General features: G+C 29.9%; 3 protein-coding genes across 4 annotated transcripts in view; 2 read left to right on the top strand and 1 right to left on the bottom strand.

Annotated features, from left to right (window-relative positions):
• The first annotated feature begins 2,007 nt into the window (after positions 1 to 2,007).
• LOC141536788 (ionotropic receptor 75a-like) lies at positions 2,008 to 5,587 on the top strand. The gene is made up of 9 exons (XM_074257525.1): positions 2,008 to 2,187; positions 2,995 to 3,318; positions 3,406 to 3,521; positions 3,775 to 3,945; positions 4,045 to 4,298; positions 4,364 to 4,572; positions 4,639 to 4,907; positions 5,171 to 5,365; positions 5,455 to 5,587. Exons 2-9 carry the CDS (start codon positions 3,010 to 3,012, stop codon positions 5,567 to 5,569), a joined length of 1,638 nt encoding a protein of 545 aa, XP_074113626.1. The 5' UTR covers positions 2,008 to 2,187; positions 2,995 to 3,009; the 3' UTR covers positions 5,570 to 5,587.
• The window catches only part of LOC141536791 (dynactin subunit 5-like), a 26,432-nt gene continuing 13,493 nt past the window's right edge, over positions 5,555 to 18,493 (bottom strand). Inside the window, exons 1-5 of one of the 2 annotated variants that reach the window (XM_074257529.1) lie at positions 6,844 to 6,910; positions 6,688 to 6,775; positions 6,412 to 6,599; positions 6,116 to 6,227; positions 5,555 to 5,894 (exon numbers count right to left, since the gene is read on the bottom strand). In XM_074257529.1, coding sequence (XP_074113630.1) covers positions 5,697 to 5,894; positions 6,116 to 6,227; positions 6,412 to 6,599; positions 6,688 to 6,735 — 546 coding nt within the window. In that variant the 5' untranslated portion in view covers positions 6,736 to 6,775; positions 6,844 to 6,910 and the 3' untranslated portion in view covers positions 5,555 to 5,696. Of the gene's footprint in view, positions 5,895 to 6,115; positions 6,228 to 6,411; positions 6,600 to 6,687; positions 6,776 to 6,843; positions 6,911 to 18,493 lie in introns of those variants that run through there. The other variant, XM_074257530.1, reaches the window with a different exon arrangement.
• On the top strand, positions 7,259 to 15,283 carry LOC141536793 (protein PTHB1-like). Its single transcript, XM_074257531.1, has 12 exons — positions 7,259 to 7,551; positions 8,132 to 8,220; positions 9,379 to 9,643; positions 10,356 to 10,639; positions 10,765 to 10,895; positions 13,052 to 13,226; positions 13,291 to 13,530; positions 13,599 to 13,838; positions 13,999 to 14,306; positions 14,410 to 14,580; positions 14,645 to 14,782; positions 14,852 to 15,283. Exons 1-12 carry the CDS (start codon positions 7,274 to 7,276, stop codon positions 15,056 to 15,058), a joined length of 2,526 nt encoding a protein of 841 aa, XP_074113632.1. The 5' UTR covers positions 7,259 to 7,273; the 3' UTR covers positions 15,059 to 15,283.

The following is an 18,493-nucleotide window of genomic DNA, read 5'->3' as shown; positions in this document are numbered from 1 at the left end:
CACACTTCTATACTCCTATACTTCTATACTCAATACAACATCAACATTTTGTCGTCACTAGTAATGTCGCGCTACATGAACATACACTTACAAATTATATCTCTTCATGCCAGACTAATGTATTTATATTATTTTGGATTGTATGCGTGGAAATTTTAAGTATGCAGCACATACATGTAAAATATTTAGTATTGTACATTCAATGTAATGCAACTCACACTTACGCAGTTGCTTCTCCCTTCCCAGATTTTTTACAAGCTACGCAGAACGCACAATTTATATACCTACTCTCATTCTATTTTCCTGATCTTTTAATAATATATATATATATTTAATATTTATACGTATACATTTTTTTTTTTTAGAATTTACATTTAATTTTTTAATTACTGAATAAATTTTTTTTTAAAATGATAAAATAATTCCAAAAATTGAAAATAATTATCTAAAGAAGAAATATTTGAAATACCGTAAAATTACATAACATTTCATAGAAATATTTAAAAAAAACAATTTGAATGTAGGGATTTAAAAAAATAATAATAATAATCACCGACGTTGGTATATCAATTAAAAAATAGATACAGAGATAGATAAAGATTAAGTTTCTTTAAACTATTACGATAATTTTACTAGATTTGATAATAACTTTAAGTGCTCATTTAGAAAAAAAAAAAAAAAAAAAAAAAAATCCCACCTTGGAATATCATCGTTACTCGAATGATGTATTTAGTGTGTGTATAACAACTACACAACTACACACGTTTAGGTATTGGTGTATACAGACGAGACACTAAAATGTTTGCTGGAGGCATAGCAATTCATGCTCCAATCATTGGCTGTACACGAGTCTCACACCTCATAATTACATATCATTTGATAAAGCATTTGTAGTAATTTCTAATGATATTTATTTTATTATATCTAATGATTTTTTTTATATTGAAAATTTAATTAATTTATTTATGAAAAAAAAAAAAAAAATGCATTAAATAAATTTGTCAATAAGGAATAAAATAATTTTCATACTTTAGATATGTCAATCGCGTGGTTTATTGTACTCACGTGAAACGATGTATGATTATCAGACAGTGATCTCGTGTTTGTTGATAAAAATCTTACATACGTTTGAAAAACTGAGTATGTATTTGATTATAAAATTATTACTCGCGTGTATTAACAATTTTTAAATTCTATTCTATATTTTTTTAATTAAAAATTATTATTCAATTAACGCAACTAGGCTACTTCCGGAATTTTTTAAAATCCACGAAACTGATCTAAATAATTTAAAGAGCAATAATAATAATTGTTAATAGAAATAAAAATGAATAATGTTTTTATAACTATAGAGCATTGATAGAATTAGAATTAATGATAATTTAATATAATAATGAACGGAACATTTATGGCAGATAATTCTTGAATTAATAAAATAATATTCCAATTATTAAATAATGACGACGCGACTTTTATAGTAAATAAATTTTTTAAAACCTATAGATCTGATGCATAAGTCTTTACACACCAATTGTCCGATGAATAATTCTATAAAATACTACAAATATCACAAAAGGTACAATTAATAAAATTGCCGGTTTTATTTCAGCTAATGTCGCGTGTCTGCATTTCAGAAAAGAAAATAAAACATTACACGTGTAATGTCACACGAAACTTTACATTTTCCTTTATAAAACCTTAATAAATATATGTTTAATTTATTATTTGATACATTTTATCCAGTGTTATATAATTTTTTTTCCTCTTCCGCTAAATAAAATAATTCTCAAATTTTTTATAAAAATGAAACTATTTGTTTATAAAATTTTTTTTTGTCTTTTTATTGCTTCAAATTCTCATGAAATTGATCAAATTACCGAAACATTTATTGTCGATATGATTAAAGCTATCAGAGCGCCATTAGCTGTTACAGGATTTTTTTGTTTCAGTTCAAGTATTTATATTTTTATTTACAAAATTACTTTTGTGATTAATAAAAATTTATTTTAATAATTTTCAGATTTAAAATTATCTAAAAAATTATCGGAAAATAATATAATTAATGACATAAAAAATCTAATTAGTCATGAGTACGATTTTGAAGAGAATCAAGAATTGAAATTATCACATCAAAATTTATATATTCTCGATCTTGACTGTCCAGATGCCACTGAATTACTTTTAAAGGTATACTTTTGTAATTAATAATAAGTAAATAAATTTATTGAAAGTGTGAATAAAAATAATTTAAAAATTTAGAATTTCGTGTAAATGCTAATCAGTAAATCTCCGGAATGTTTCAGTGAATAACAATATTTTATATTATTTATCTTATTAGTGTCTTGCTGATGAGTTAATGATCGGACATTTTAATATATTATTTTTCAAGGATTACATGACTTTTTTTTTTTTTTTTTATTATTATTATTTTTATTTATATTTACTATTTTTCACGGCCGACTTTGTAACAATTACTATTTGCAATTAGTAATTTACATTATTTTATTTTAAATCATATTTATCATATAAATGTTGAAGGAAATTATTTTCTGTTCTCAATATAATAGTTAAAATATGAGACATTGTCATAAATTAACTGTCCTGAAGAATTATGACGTTAAATTATAATAAACTGGATTTTTATTACTTTGTCAGGTAATTGGGTAGACTAAGTAGGTCCCAACTTTTAAGGGAGACTTGTGTAAGCCTCTTAATTGCTCAAAAGAATAGAAAAAAAATTTGTATAATAGACACATTAGTCAAGAGGGTCTAAAGTAGACACATTTAACAAAATACTTATTTTATCATTACCGTTGGATTTTTCTGAGAATATTTACTTTAGGCTTTTCCAAATGATTTTTCTTTCTCATAAATTATAAATTATTAATGACCTGACATTTTTACTTAAGTGCTTCTAAGAAAATTTATTTTAAAAATTTTTTTAAACCGAACTTTGAAATAAAAATCTAAAAAATAATTTTATTTAAATTTTAGGCTGAAGAAAGTGAAATGTTTGTTGCTCCAACAAGATGGTTAATTTTGCAAGATATAAAAAATAATAATTTATCACAAATTGATTTGAAAAAACAATTTTACGGCTTGGGAATTTTTCCTGATAGCGAATTATATCTTGCGCGGAAATTAAAAAATGATTCAATAAACATATTATCTATTTATCGGCCTAGCATGTACGTGAACTTGATTTTTGAATATCGAGGAAATTGGGATACCCTGAATGGTGTAAATTTTGTGGACTGGATACCTGCCTCGCAGCGTAGAAGGAATCTTCATTTGACCCCCCTCAAAACGTGTCTGGTGGTAAATATTTATCATCACTTAATGACTTTTCAGGCTCTTAATTATTATTATTATTATTATTATTATTATTATCATCATCATCATCAGTTGGTTAATCCAGACACATTAAATCATTTAACGGATTACAAAGATAAGAGGATTGACGCCGTTACCAAAGCTAATTACATATGGATGATGCATCTCGTTAATCGTATTAATGCCACGTATTTACTGTTTCTTTTATTATTAATTTTTAATGTATTAGATGTTTAAAAAAATTTTATCTAACTAGTAGATTAATGAATGATAAATGAATATTTGAAAAAAGTTAATAATTATTAATTTTTTTCTCAAAAATTTATCATATCGTTGGTCTAATTTTGCAATTAGTCTAACTCCTCATGTTTTTAATATTTTTTTTATATAAATATTTAATATTTTAATATTAATATGTATCAATTTTAAAAATTAAAAAAGTGTGACATACACATGGCGAAACACTTGGGGTTATCAAGACCAAAATGGAACATGGAGTGGAATGATCGGATTGTTGGATCGGAATGAAATCGATTTTGGTGGAACGGCGACATTCCTGATAAAACAAAGGATCGGCGTAATAGAATACTTACACCTGTACACACCTGTCGGGTAAACTGTTAAATTATTTATTATTTACGCTACCACCATAGAATACTTTCATCACAATTGAATTGCTAATTTATTTATTTATATGATTTAAAATTAAAGATCTAAATTTGTATTCCGCAAACCTCCACTGTCTTATGTGAGTAATTTATTCACTTTACCATTTGGACGCACAGTTTGGTATGCTATTGCCGTAATGACGTGTGTTATCTGTGGATTTTTGTATATTACTTTGAAATGGGAGTGGAAAAAAACACTCGAATCTCAAGAAAATACTCGACATCCTGACAACTTGCAAAAGGATCCTTCTCTCAGTGATGATTTATTAATTCTCTCGAGCGCTATTTTTCAACAAGGTCGCTTATTTATTTGTTTATTTATTCAATGATAAACACAAAAATTAATAAAAAAAATTAAACAGGATTGTCATACGAACCACGAACAATTTCGTCAAGAATAATAACATTGATGTTACTTTTAGCGGCATTGAGTCTCTATGCATCTTACACGGCAAATATTGTCGCTCTTTTACAGTCAACATCTAACTCAATAAACACTTTAAAGGACCTCATACAAAGTGGATTGAAATTTGGTATCTACGATATTGTTTACAATCGATATTATTTCGGGGTAATTAATATTTATTTATTTTTAATTTTTTCAATGATACTTTTTAATATTTTATTAATGCGATAGGCGCTGGATGATCCAATACGGCGGGAATTTAGAGAACGTTTTGTCACAAATAAATCTTCAGTATGGCTAACTATGGAAAATGGGATTGAAAGAGTGAGAAAAGGATTATTTGCGTTCCACGTTGACACTGCAGCTGGGTATCAATTGATGCAAGAGACTTATGACGAAGACGAAAAATGTGGATTACAAGAGATTGATTATATGGGTGTACTTGATCCGATGCTTGTTATTAAGCGAAGATCTCCTTATCGCGAAATATTTAAAGTTGGGTCGGTATTTTTTAACATTATCAATATTATTAAGAGAATAAAAAAAATTTTAGAATAAACAAAAGTCATTAGTTGAAAATTTAAAAATAATTTTAGAGATTTGAAATAACTAAATTGAATAATATTGTAGAACAAGATTGTCACCTTTCTAAGAATACAGTTATCGGATAGAATTATAATTTACAAAATTCGGAATTTTCTATATTTATAATTCGGGTTATTACCATACTCTCGAACTTGAATATTATTATTGTTGTTGTTAGATCACTTTGGTTACGCGAAGCTGGACTACAACAACGCGACACACCGAGATTATTTACCAAAAAACCAGTTTGCGTAGGTCAGACCAGTTTTATAAGTGTTGGAACAACAGAATGCTATGCCGCTTTTTACACTATTATTTATGGAGTTGCTATCGCATTTGGAGTTTTATTTATCGAAATTATTTACCACAGATGGTATCAATTTATTCAATTAATTTCCTGATAACTCAATTAAAAGCCATTTCATTTAATTATAAATTATAAATTATAATTTCTTTTTTTAGCTTTGAAAGTAAGACTGATGATTCTTCTGAAAGTGAGAACGACATTGAGAACGACGTTGATCAACTTCAAGAATCAAGACAGACATCAGGAGAATCATTAGAAGCTATCGAATAAAAATTTGTTGTAGCAAATCACTGATATTATTATTATTGTATCAATAAAATTTTAGTTATATTATTTATTTTAATTTTAATTAATTATACCTAAGTTAAAAAAATAAATTAAAAAAAAAAAAGATGAATTATTTTGCTGCTGGGAGGAAATGCTGATAGTAGTTTTTGGTGAAATCAACCATTAGATCTAAGGTACACTCAGGTAGATCCTCCGATGCCATTGCTGGATTTCCAGAAAATTTCGTAAATGACGGAACTATTGTTTCCGGTGGTATCACTGCGTTATCCTCAATAAAGCAGCAATCTTTCAGAATGCATCGTCTGCCCTGAGATTTAATTATTGTTATTATCGTTATTCGTCTTGGTAATTATGGAAAAAATAATCTATATTTAATTTAATTTTTGTTGTTAATAATTAGCTTCAACTTTTTATCGTTTTTAAAATTTTTTACTATCATGAATTGATCGAATTTTTTAATTAAGAGGCCATTAGACATAACTACCTTGTTAAGATTATAACTAATAAAGAATTGATTTAAAAACTTACTATTACTGCATTCTTTCCAATGTAAACATAAGATCCAACTACTGCTGCGTTAACAACGGCACGTTCTCCAACAAATACATGGTCACCCATTTGTAATGGGAAAAATGCAACTCTGGAATTATAAATTTTAATTAATATTTTTAAAAAATTTTTATGATAATGCAATTAAGAGACATCTTAGAATTTTTTTTTTTTTTCTAATAAATAAATTACAGCAAAAAATTTATTACATAAAGATAAAAAAAAATTATTAAATGCTAAGATCAGTGTCATGAATTTTAAAATAAATAAATTACCCTTTGCTGAATTTTTTAAACGGCGGTCTTATCACAACATTTTTACTAATTATACAATATCTTCCAACGCGAACATTCGCCAAATCTCCGCGAATAATAGCATCAGATTGAACAATAACCTTGCCATGCAAAACAATATTTTGCGAGCCGCATAAAACTGTTTGTCTGCTCACTTTATTTCCAGATGCCTGAAATTAATATTTTAATAATTATTATTAACTTTTAATTAACTAACTATTTTTATTATGGTCGGTAAACTAAATTTTGACGTCTTACCGTTTCAATGTATTCAGCTCTGTCATAATAAATATCTTGTGGCTCCATATTGACGTTTTGATTTTTTAAACTATTAAAAACTCTTCAGCTGTAATCAAAAAACAATAATTGATATTTTAAATATAAAATAACAAATTTATAACCATTAAAAATTACTCTAATTTGTTATTTTCTTGCACAGAAAAACAATCATCATGTCAGTTCATGAACAGCTGTGTTTTACAGTAAAGTGGCGCCACCTTGCGAATATTTTTCAAACTAACTTTAGCGCAAAATTTCAAATTTAATAAAAATAAGGAAAATTTTTCTAGTGCAAAAAAAAAAAAAAAAAATAAAAATAAAAATAAAAATTTAATTTTGATTTTATTAAATTAAAAATTTATTAATTAAATAAAAATTTTTATTGTTAATTTTAATTAATAATTAAAAATGAAATATTGACAACTAAAATGTTTGTCGGTTCGTAACCATGACAACGGAAAGCTACCTGGTGGTAATACTAGAGCAGTCTATAACCGGCAATCAAACAAATTTTATGCTATTCTGTGAGATCATTGTCTGTAATTTGTATTGTTAATTCAAAGCAATGTCTTTGTTTCGAACACGCGAGTGGTGGAGAACAGAGTGCGGTGGTGGTGAAGAAGTCTTTGACGGTCAGAGTTTTCTTGTAGTTCCGCTGTTTGGAGATGATAAGAAAGATATTATCGTCGTGTCAAGTCACAGTGGGTTCTTAAGGTTGTATAGTCCGTCTTCTAAATGGGATGAAAAAAAAATAAACCCTACGGGGTATCAATTGACGGATTTGATAATTGAGTCGAGAATAGCCGACTGTATTATCGACGTCAAGGCTGGAAGATTTGTTTCGTGAGTAATTTTAAAAATAATAACTTTTGTTAAATTGCACTGTACTTGGCAAAGTCTTAATCTGTAATAATAATTTATTTATTTTATATCGCTAGATTAAAATAATAATAATAGTATAAAATAGAAAATATTGAAAGTGTCAATTATGGTTTATTAATTTTGAAATTATGGGTCATTAATATACACGCATGATCATTAAAATAAAGTTTATTTCTCGACAAAAATATTATACAAGTGCAGTTACATTAATGTTTTATCGTAATATGTACATAGCACGTGTTTTAATTGAGTAGAGACGGAGTAATTAGCATAAACCTCTCCCTTTGCCAGCTACTATCATTATTATTGTTAATTCTGATGGTATCGATAATGATACTGGTCTCCCTCCTTGTATATACTCCTCGAGGAAAGTCTGTATAATATAATATACACAGAGAAAATGCATGAATGTATTAAATATATAAAATATATAAATGTAGACAGATATAATACCAGTTAAGTCGGTAAGGTGTATTATACATAACAACATTGGATCGTTTCACGTCATCTTAAAAGGATGGTAATCACTTGGCTGTTACAGGGGTTCTCAGGATCTACGACTGGGTATTCTGACACCCAGCAAGCTTCTCGTTTATGCTGTTACTTTTACCCCTGGATTAACTGAGCATGGTTCGTCGAACTATATTTTATTAATCTTCATTTTATTTTTATTAATTTTCATTTATTTTTAACCGGAAAAATTATTGTAATTTTACGTTTTCTTTAAATTAATCGATCGAGAAGTTTAAACTCCGTTAGTTCAAGGTTATTATCATGTAACAGATTCCAAATTAATGATCTCAAGGGTTACATCATTAATTACATATGATTTATAGATAAAAATAGAAATTCAAAGGGCAGAAAATTTTTTAAATGAATACAATTTTTTTTTTCTATCATAAATATTCATAAAAAAAAATTGATAATAAATAGTAAATAAATCATATGCTAATTATGGAATTTTATAATTGATTGAAATTAAATATGGATTCTATTATCGTGTTCCAGTCATAAAAATTCATAACTGGTAACAGTTTTTTTTTTTTTTTTTTTTTTTTTAAAGATAAAGTAAAAATTCTTTGAATTTTTATCATCGAAATAATAATAATAATAATAATAATAGGAATAATAATAATAATAATGATATGAAATTGTATTGATATTAATTATTGCAATACACAATAATGTAGAAGGTGAGGAGCGTCTTGTAAATTAAAAACGAAATAATTGAAGAATTTATAGGACGTCTTGTCTCTATTAATTTATCTCTCTTTCTTTAACTTGTTCACTTAATTTATTTCATTCTGCCTGTCATACTTCGTTAGCTCTCTAAGATAACAAGAAACTAACAAGAGGATATTTATTAAATTACATCTATATAATTTTTAGTATTCAATAAAATATTTTTCCTCGATTTTTAAAATAAAATAAAAAAAAAAAAAAAAAAAAAAAATAAAGAGCCTGTAATGATAAAAAAATAAACTGAAAGGGTTTAATAAAGTTGGGTTTTATACATCGGAATGTATAATAAGAAAAATGAAATGGTTAGCTCGTTTACTGATTGGATATGCGGTTCTCATTACGTTAATTGGCCAGTTGCTTCGGCAGGATCTTCAAAGGGTAAAGTATAATCAGGTAAACTTGGCAAGAAACGCCAACCGGGAGTAGAGAGCTCAGGAAAAATAATAATGTGATAATGGGATTTAGGAGGAAGCTGATGCCCTGCAGGAGTCGCTCAACAAAAACATTCTATTGCATTAATTATTTAAATATTTTTATTTGTTCCAGGTGATCGATGCATCCTGGAAGTAGTTTACTCGCATAAATTGCCCCGTTTTCCGGCATCTTTGACAGCCGGTGCTTTTGGCGGTGCTCGCGGCCGAGATTTTTTCAGCGTCCAGTGTCTTGACGGGACGATGCTTTTCTATGAACAGGAAACACACACGTTTCAGCAACTACTGAAAGACCGTTTGCTGCCTGAGCAAGTTGCATATGTACCGAGGAATGATGTTTTTATAACTTCTAGTCCTGGCTGGATACTTGAATGCTACAGGTCATAGTTATTCATTAATTCATTAACAATTACTTTTTTTAAGATACATTAATATTTTTGTTTCGCAATATATTAATTATAATTTTAGCCTCGTTATCTCTGATTTTATATATCAAATAAATATATTTTTATCGAGCTTGGTATTGTTGTGGATTACAAGTCAGGGAGCTGAGGTTTCCTCATGATTCTCTGTTGGTAGCAAAGTACATTTAATTAATATAAAAAATATGCAAGTGTAATTTGCAATTAGGTCGCTGATCGTCTAGGCGCCGGCGTCGAGACCTCGAGATCATGATGAGTAGAATATAAACTCTGAACCAACTCTTTTGTGTAATTTCACATGTTTATCTATAACTATATGTTATTTTGTATTTTATAATATTACGCAAAACTTTAATTTGCTCCAATTTTGTGTCCCTTTTATTAATAATAAATTAAAAAAATTATCTAAACAATGTCTATAAAAAGCAATAAATATTTGCCAGCAAATTTATAAGCATAAATAATTTATTCCAAGCACACTTAACGTCATTTTAAATAGTAAACTCGAGAGTAATATTCCCACTAATACAAACTACGATGACAGTCATTAAAATTGTAAATTATTTTTTTATATCTCTGAATAATAATTAAATATATTAAAATCTATGCATACAAACATTGTGATATTATTAATTATGATTATGATAATTAATTATTAAATATTTATTAGGTATCAAAATATGGCAGAGTTCAGTAGAAGGAAAGAGGAACGAAAACATCTGATAGAGACAGATAAAAATGATAATGATAGTGATAAGTGGCTTGAACCCGACTGGACTTACAATGTTGGTGAGGCGATACTTGGGATCCAGACTGTCACTTTAAGTAGTTTTGAGGTCGGAATTATTGCCCTCGGTGAGAGAAATCTCTACTGCTTCCGTGACAATTGTACAGCCGTTAAATATACTAAGAAACTTGATTACTGTCCCGTTTGTTTTCATGCTTATGTAATTGGTACATAACATTTTTTATTATTGTTATTAATTATTAATACAACGACGATGTAAAAAATATATATTATTATAAACTTCCTCAATTCATATTTATGTATTTTATATATATACTTTTATAATTTTTAGAACCAGACGGTAAACTGATGGTTCTTGTCGTCGCCGACACGGACACCCTGCTGGTTTACGAGGGCGCAACACTCAAGTGGTCCGCGCAATTGCCTTTCACACCTGTCGCAATTGTACGCGCACAGTTTCAGGTAAAATTTAATACGCGTGTATTTTATATACAAACTACTTTTATTATTTAAATTATACCCACATAAACTCTAACATTATCCTGCTAAAATTTATTATCATTAAAATTTTTTTAAAACTCTAATTACAGTAAAAATAATAATAATAATAATAATAATAATAATAATAATAATAATAATAATAATAATAATAATAATAATAATAATAATAATAATAATAATAATAATAATAATAATAATAATAATAATAATAATAATAATAATAATAATATTATTATTATTATTATTATTATTATTATTATTATTATTATTATTTGTTATTAATTGCTCAGGGGGGTTTTTCCCGGAGTCCGACTCTCCGAGGGCCCAGCCTGAGCGCCATCCATTACTGCTGCACCACTCCACACAACAAGGCGGTTAGTGAGTGCAGCAGGCCAAATTCATTTGCCTAAGTAGACGCAGGGATCCCAAAATGACAGCCTTTTGCATCCGCACTGCTAGAGACACGGCTGCTGAACTGCAAGCCGGTATCTTCGCAAGTGAAGACACAAAAGACTGTTTCATCCCTCCAAGGACGCCGACAACCAAAACGACGAGCTTGACACGGTAACCTGGGTACAGTTTGCCAATTTCAAACAGGAGATCCTGATATATCTGGTGTTTGTGCTCTTCTTTGGCCGAGATATTGTATTCGGCTGGGGCCGAAAACTCAATGACATAAATGTCACGAGTAGCCTTGTCAAAGAGCACAATATCAGGTTTGTTGTGGTCAATCCGCCGGGTTGTTGCGAATGGTATGTTCCAATAAATTTTGGAACTGTCATTCTCAACAACCTGCGGAATATCTCCTGGCAGATAAGGCAACACTGGTGTCTCATCGATACCGCAGCTATATCTGAGATGATAATAGAGTACTCGCAGGGCAGCATTGTGACGCTGTATGTAGGCACCTCTTGCCAGCACAGGACATGCCGACAAAAGGTGCATCAGCGTCTCCGGATGTTGTTTACACGTCCGACAGGACGTGTCCGGAAGCTGCGCCTGGAGCACCTTGCTACGGTATTCGAGAGTGTTGATAACACCATCTTGGCAGGCAAATATAAACCCTTCGGTCTCGGACATCAGGCCAGCTGACTTCAAGAAGGAGAATGTCAGCTGGGTGGACAAGCCATGGTCACGGACGTGTTTGAAATACACGCTGTGCATGGACTTGTCCATGTGTTCACCGAGGAGTTTTTTTCCTCGGCTATCCTGACGACGCTCTTGAACTCCTTTTTCGGGAGTTCAATGAGAGCGTTTATTTCTCCGAGACCTAAGGTATTTGCCGCGTAGATTGCTGCCTTATACAAGAACGACCCCTTCCGCGCATTTTCATGACTATGAACAAATTGCATCAGGAAGTCGTCCTCGTCTGCTGTGAAATTGGCAACCTCGTATGTTAAACCCAGAACCAAACGATCGTGAAGCCGCTCCAAGCTCTGCAATCCTCTCCCTCCGATGTTCCGGGAGAGGTACATCCTGGCGACTGATGAATTAGGGTGCATGCTCTGATTCATATTGATGACTTTACGGGTTTTGATGTCGAGATCTTTCATTATTTATTTATTATTATTATTATTATTATTATTATTATTATTATTATTATTATTATTATTATTATTATTATTGTAAGATGACCTTAAAGAGTGAATTTAATTTATGTTATCGTTTCCGTGTCCTCTAAAAAGAAAAAAAGGTTCTATAAATATCATTTTTATCAGAAATCATTGACTGCTTCCCTTCCCTCACTTAACATATGTAAGCTTTTGATAAAAATTTTTATTTTAATTATTATAAATTCCGATAAGTGGATTTAAAAAAAAAAAAAAAAAAAAAAAAAAAAAAAAAAAAAAAAAAAAACTATTTTTAATAGCCTAGAATAATTATTGATTAACATTGAAGCGATCAGTAGAAAAATTAAGATTATTTAATTGATTAACTGGAATTGACTTGATTTGAATTAATGAAACAAAACCTGATCTTAAGGACAAGAAGACTTTGGGCCTCATAAATATAAAGTTTAAGATATAAAATCAATCACTTTTATGCATATTAAACTTGCCCAAAATTTATTTTAAATATTTTTTTAGAGTCATTGAACTAAAAATATATTTTTTTAGAATTTAGAGGGAGTAATTGTTATTTTATCTGAAGAAGGAAGGCTTGAAGCTTGCTATCTTGGCGCCGAACCGTCTCTTTTCGTTGCCCCGCCAATTAATTCAAGAAAATTCAATATTAAAGCTGCACAACAAGAGCTCTTGGAATTAAGAAAACTTTATAAAAAAAATACGGCAGGTAATAAGAAACCTTTATTGTACTAATAATAAAGAAAAATCGTAAAAATTTGAATTTTAATCAGATAAAATGACAAAGGCGGTTATGGAGTCAGAAATAATTATAAAAACAACGACAGAGGTGTCCAAAGAGCCCCCGTATGATACAAATTCAGACAATACCGACTCGTATGCATTCATATCGCCGAGTTGCAAAATGAATATTGAATTATCTTCATACTCGATAATAAGATACGTTGAAGTTAATCTGTACGTACTGAAACCTTTGGTAGTTACTGAAGACTATTATTCATTTCCCAGCTTACGTAAGTGGCTTTCACACGGTAATAAGTAATAACAATTATTGTGGTTAAAATAATTTATAATAAAACAGGTGATCGGCAACAAATTCAAGTAAAAGTTGAGGTTAATGGGACTGAGACAATATTGTCATCGGAATTGCGTCTTACGATGTCTTACGAAACGGAAAAAGGTGATTTAAAAGTCGTTGATAAAATAATTCAATTGCCACTGAGGATTCTTGTTCGAGTTTGTTCTCCGGAAAGCACCGCAGCTTTTACAAGGACCTTCAAAATTTCGGGTTCTCTTGTTAATTTCAGTCAATTGTTTCCAGGTATTAAAAGTGGTATCAGACGTCTTGATCCTCCCACAAAATATCCCCTAAAAAAATATTCTAAGATATTTTGTTGGAGGATCAAGAATCATGGATTCGTCAAATCAATGCAGATAAATCACAATAAACGATTTGATTAATCAGATTAACTTTAATTTAGAATTATTGATCGACTACTCGCAGAAACAATCGTCTTCATCATCAAACGCCCTGGGGTTGCGTCACATAAATTCAGGACACGTTGTGACAATAGTATTAGGCACGAGCACAAACCGATACCGCGTTCAATCGAACGATGCACTCGCGATGACCCTGATAGTCCAGCAGCTGTTGACCAGACTCTGCTCTCGATTGAATACCAATTCCGCTGGTAGCATCGTCGCAAACATCACTCAGAATCATCTGCAGCTGGTCCAGGGGAATATTGAGGCCCACTTTAAAACCCGTCAACAAGTTCAACTCGTCTTGGTACATTCAATTCTCATAAAATCACCACTGTACATTTTTTATTTATTTATTTATTTATTTATTTATTTATTTTTTTTTTTTTAATGTTTCTCATGTCGAACAGAGCGAGCTAGCATTGATGACCAGCCAGCTGAGGAACATTGAAAAAAAAGTGCTCCAGAGTATGCGGGAAAAAAACTCACGATCTTTGGCGTCATCTGGCCTCTCTATTCTTCTAGAATCGACCTACCAATTGCTGCTAGATCAATTGGATAAACTTGATTCAGCGCAGATGGTAATTTTCTATTACTATAGTACTATTATTACTAGTTTTATTATTATTTATTGTTTATTCTCAGGAACTTGAACACGCTGCACATAAATTGCATGGCAGTTTGAAGCTAGTGCTGATGTTGATAAAATCCAATGTACAGGAGGATAAATACAGGCTCATTGAATCAGCAATTGGCTTTGAACCGCAACCACGCGACAATATTGTTCGTAAATACTCTAATTTTGTTAATTTATGTTTTATATAAGCTCTTTAAAACTGGTCAATTTTTTAGGACTGGGAAGAAATAGCTGACGTAACATTAGCAGCACTACTGCGGGGAACTTCAAAAAAATCTGAGCATGAATCATCAGTGAAACAACTGAGCTGGAACGAATTCAAAACAACGCGCGATTTAACTAAACTAAAGAAACGAATTGTCCACGCTGTTGACCGGTTCAACAAACCATCTGATAACGCTGTCCTCCAGGAGGATGAATAGCTTTCTTAGATTTTATTGATAATTTATGGGTAAATTAGCTTTGTGTACAGTTATTGTCATGTTCCATGTTAAATACTTTATTCTCCCATTGGCCATTAAACTAAAATTTATATATGCATGCATAATACGCCTGTGATGTATGTTCTTTTATATTTACACGACCTAGATAATTAGCAGTATATCAACAAAGAAACCTATTCAAAAATAAATAAATATCAGTTGGAATAATAATAATAGTTGTCGTTATTTCCGATTTTATTGGTTAAAAATCCACAACGACTACAATAAATTCACTCATGCAGTCGCGGTTAATGTGACTGCAGGATGAACGACTATGCATAATAAATCTCGGTTCATTTTCTGCTGATGAAAGCCAAGAAGACGGTTGCTTTTGCTTATAATACTGCCTGAAGCACAAAAATTAACTGAGTCGAAAAATTTTCAATCGATTTTTTTTTTTTTTTTTTTTTTTAAATTTTAATTTTAATTAAAGCAACACCTGGCATCATGGACCTTCTCTATAAATAATTTGATTGATTGAAATAAAAATTACAAACTTACGACATCCATAAGTAATTTAATAAATATAGTGGTAAATATAGCAAAAACTATCTAAGATTGATCAACTTTAAAGCGTCAAGTCGGCGCCAGGATCACGTGCGAGAATCGATTCAGAGGAAATAACTACGTAATTTAATGGTTTCAAATTGACATTCACTATAATAGTACTAGCATTGCTTCAAAATAAGGTAAAATTTAAAACTCCTTGTCAATAAATTAAAAAGATAAATAATAACCAGTGAAAATGTTGAAATATTTAAACATTAGTTGGATAATATAAACAAAAACAAAAAATATTTGTAGATAATCTTGGATCAGAATTGACGCCTAGCGCAGACAAGTGATATCGATCTCGGGATCTGCGTAAACGTATATAAGAAGATTAGCGTTATGATATAGTTTTTTTTTTTTTTCTTTTTTTTTTTTTTATCAGAACCGCGGACGCGCCGGCGCCATCACTTTGACTGTACTCGTAGAACCCGCGGCTGTGTGCATGAGTAATAATTCAGGAAAAAAAGACGGTGCACACTGATAATATGTATACTTTGTAAGGCTGAGGAAAATAGAAGTAGGATTTCATGGTATTATGAACGTATAAACTCGATACTGATCTCCAAGTATTGCTAAGCGCGTTACACTAGACCTGTGTACTTGATACATAAATAAGTAACGGAATAAGAGGTGGTAACGCCGAGTACACTTCATATAATATAATATCAGACTTGCTAGCACTAGTTGCACATTATGTATTCATATATACACCATACACATTACACCCATCCACCCCTAACATCTGACGGAGACCCAGAGATTATAATATAATAAGAGTATCCAGATCTTCTGGGTGATAAAAAAATTCATATATATATATATATATATATATATATATATATATATATATATATATATATAAATATGTGTGTTTGGTAATAAGGAACGAAAATTCAGATAATTAAACTTGTCCGAAGAAATTAAAAAATTTTTTCTTCTATTTAATTGATGATTAAAAGAAAATAATAACATTATACATGTGTAATAGTATATAACATGTGTGTACATCAGAGTAGTATAGGGACCGCTCAGACCGCTATCTCAGACGGCATCCAGAAAAGCGAGACGACATCAGACGAGTAGGGTTTGAGAATAAAGAGGTCACGGTCCACGATTAAATACATCAAACGTCATCAATTTCTGCTGTTTTATATTTATTACAAGGGTTTTTTTTTTTTTTTTTTTTTTTGTCGACTAAATCACTAGATTTTAAATTATGTAATCGTGATCATGATTGTTGTTTTTGAATTATAATATTTATGTATACGTAATCGAATATTATTTTTCTATCGGATGTGAACACCGAGGATCTACGAGTGTGCAATAAGAGCTGTATCAAATTAAGGATCATTTTGTCGTAAACTTTTTTCCGAACAATAAATTTAGTAAGGTATGATTACCTGGAATAAATAGTGATTCTTATATCATTCAAGGAAGAGTCAAGAAAGATATATATTTCCGTTCTTATTCTCATGGGAATATCAACGTCATATATTTTGTGTAATTATTGCTGAATTAGTCAAATTTAACAAATCATTTTTGCAAAAAAAAAAAAAAAAAAAAAAAAATTAATAACCACAGTGTGTTTAATGAATAATCACCACTTGTTAATTTTTTTTTTTTTCGTAACAAAAATATAATTTCCACGAAAGAGTTGTCACTAAGATGACAAATTAAACGCTGATATACTCGACACCGAGTCAGACATTAGTAATATATCGGTGAACATGAATTTATATTTTATTTATAAAGTGCATGATTCACCACTTTTATCATCATCCGTATCCTCTTTTGTCTCATTACTCGCTATACATCCATATTACATATCATATAGAGTTTCACTTTTATTAAGTTTTTTTTTTATTTTCGCAATCAAGTTGTGTTGAATTCAATCGCTCGAGTCATATATATTAACATCAAATCGGTATGAAAATAAATATTTACATCACATCACATCAGTCAATTGCAGTGTGGCGCCTTTAATTAACTTATTATGTATTAAATTAATATCAGCAAGAAATATATCTGCAATTAAAATTTATAAATACGCACTATTACACGTGTTAACAACAACAAGAAAAAAAAATTAAGTAATAAGTGTTTTAAATTACCTATTTTTTTTTTTTTTTTTTTTTTTTTTTCTAGTGTAATTATCTTTCTATTTATATTTTGTTATGTAAGGAAAGTATTTAAAAAATAGTCAACATTAATTTTAGTAAAATTGATTTTTAGTGCAAATTTTAGAGTTGTAGTTATAAAAAAAAAAAAATGTTAATACATTGTTGGTGGTCGTGCCCTACCTAGGTGGTCTTTGAAATACAAAAATTAACTGAATTAATTACCATCATTAGCAAAGAATAAATAAAGAATTCCGTGATGTCTAATATTTAACTTGACAGGACTAAGCAGCAATGAAGTCAATTGACGGGTTATTTGCATAACTTTAGCACTGCAGTTGAGTACAATACTAATGTTTACAAGTTATAACTCACGAGATCGGCAGTTAAGCAGTTAAGCAGTCAAGAGTCAGTAGTATACTGAATTTTGGGGATTGAACAATCTAATTACGGTAATCAGAGAATAAAGACTAAGCCGGCGAGGATCTATCATGGAGAACTAAACCGAAATTTAAGTTAAGTGAGTTTGTTCTTGTGGCTCGGGATGTTGGTTTTCGTGAGACTGGTTATTTTTTGTTGATTATACTCATACATGTATGTATACTTAATAAAATTTTTTTTGCTTCTATATCCATTATTCTTTCAGCTTTTGTTCTTGGAACAAGCAAGATTCGCTTGGGTCGGTAACCACAAGACTACTCAAGAA

The sequence above is a fragment of the Cotesia typhae genome, unplaced genomic scaffold, assembly GCF_013202065.1.
Source record: "Cotesia typhae breed Kobodo isofemale line unplaced genomic scaffold, CoteBio_Ctyphae scaffold_45, whole genome shotgun sequence".
Classification (NCBI taxonomy): Eukaryota; Metazoa; Arthropoda; class Insecta; order Hymenoptera; family Braconidae; genus Cotesia; species Cotesia typhae.
Note: the sequence above shows the minus strand (reverse complement) of the source record. Positions and strands in the feature narration are given on the sequence as shown.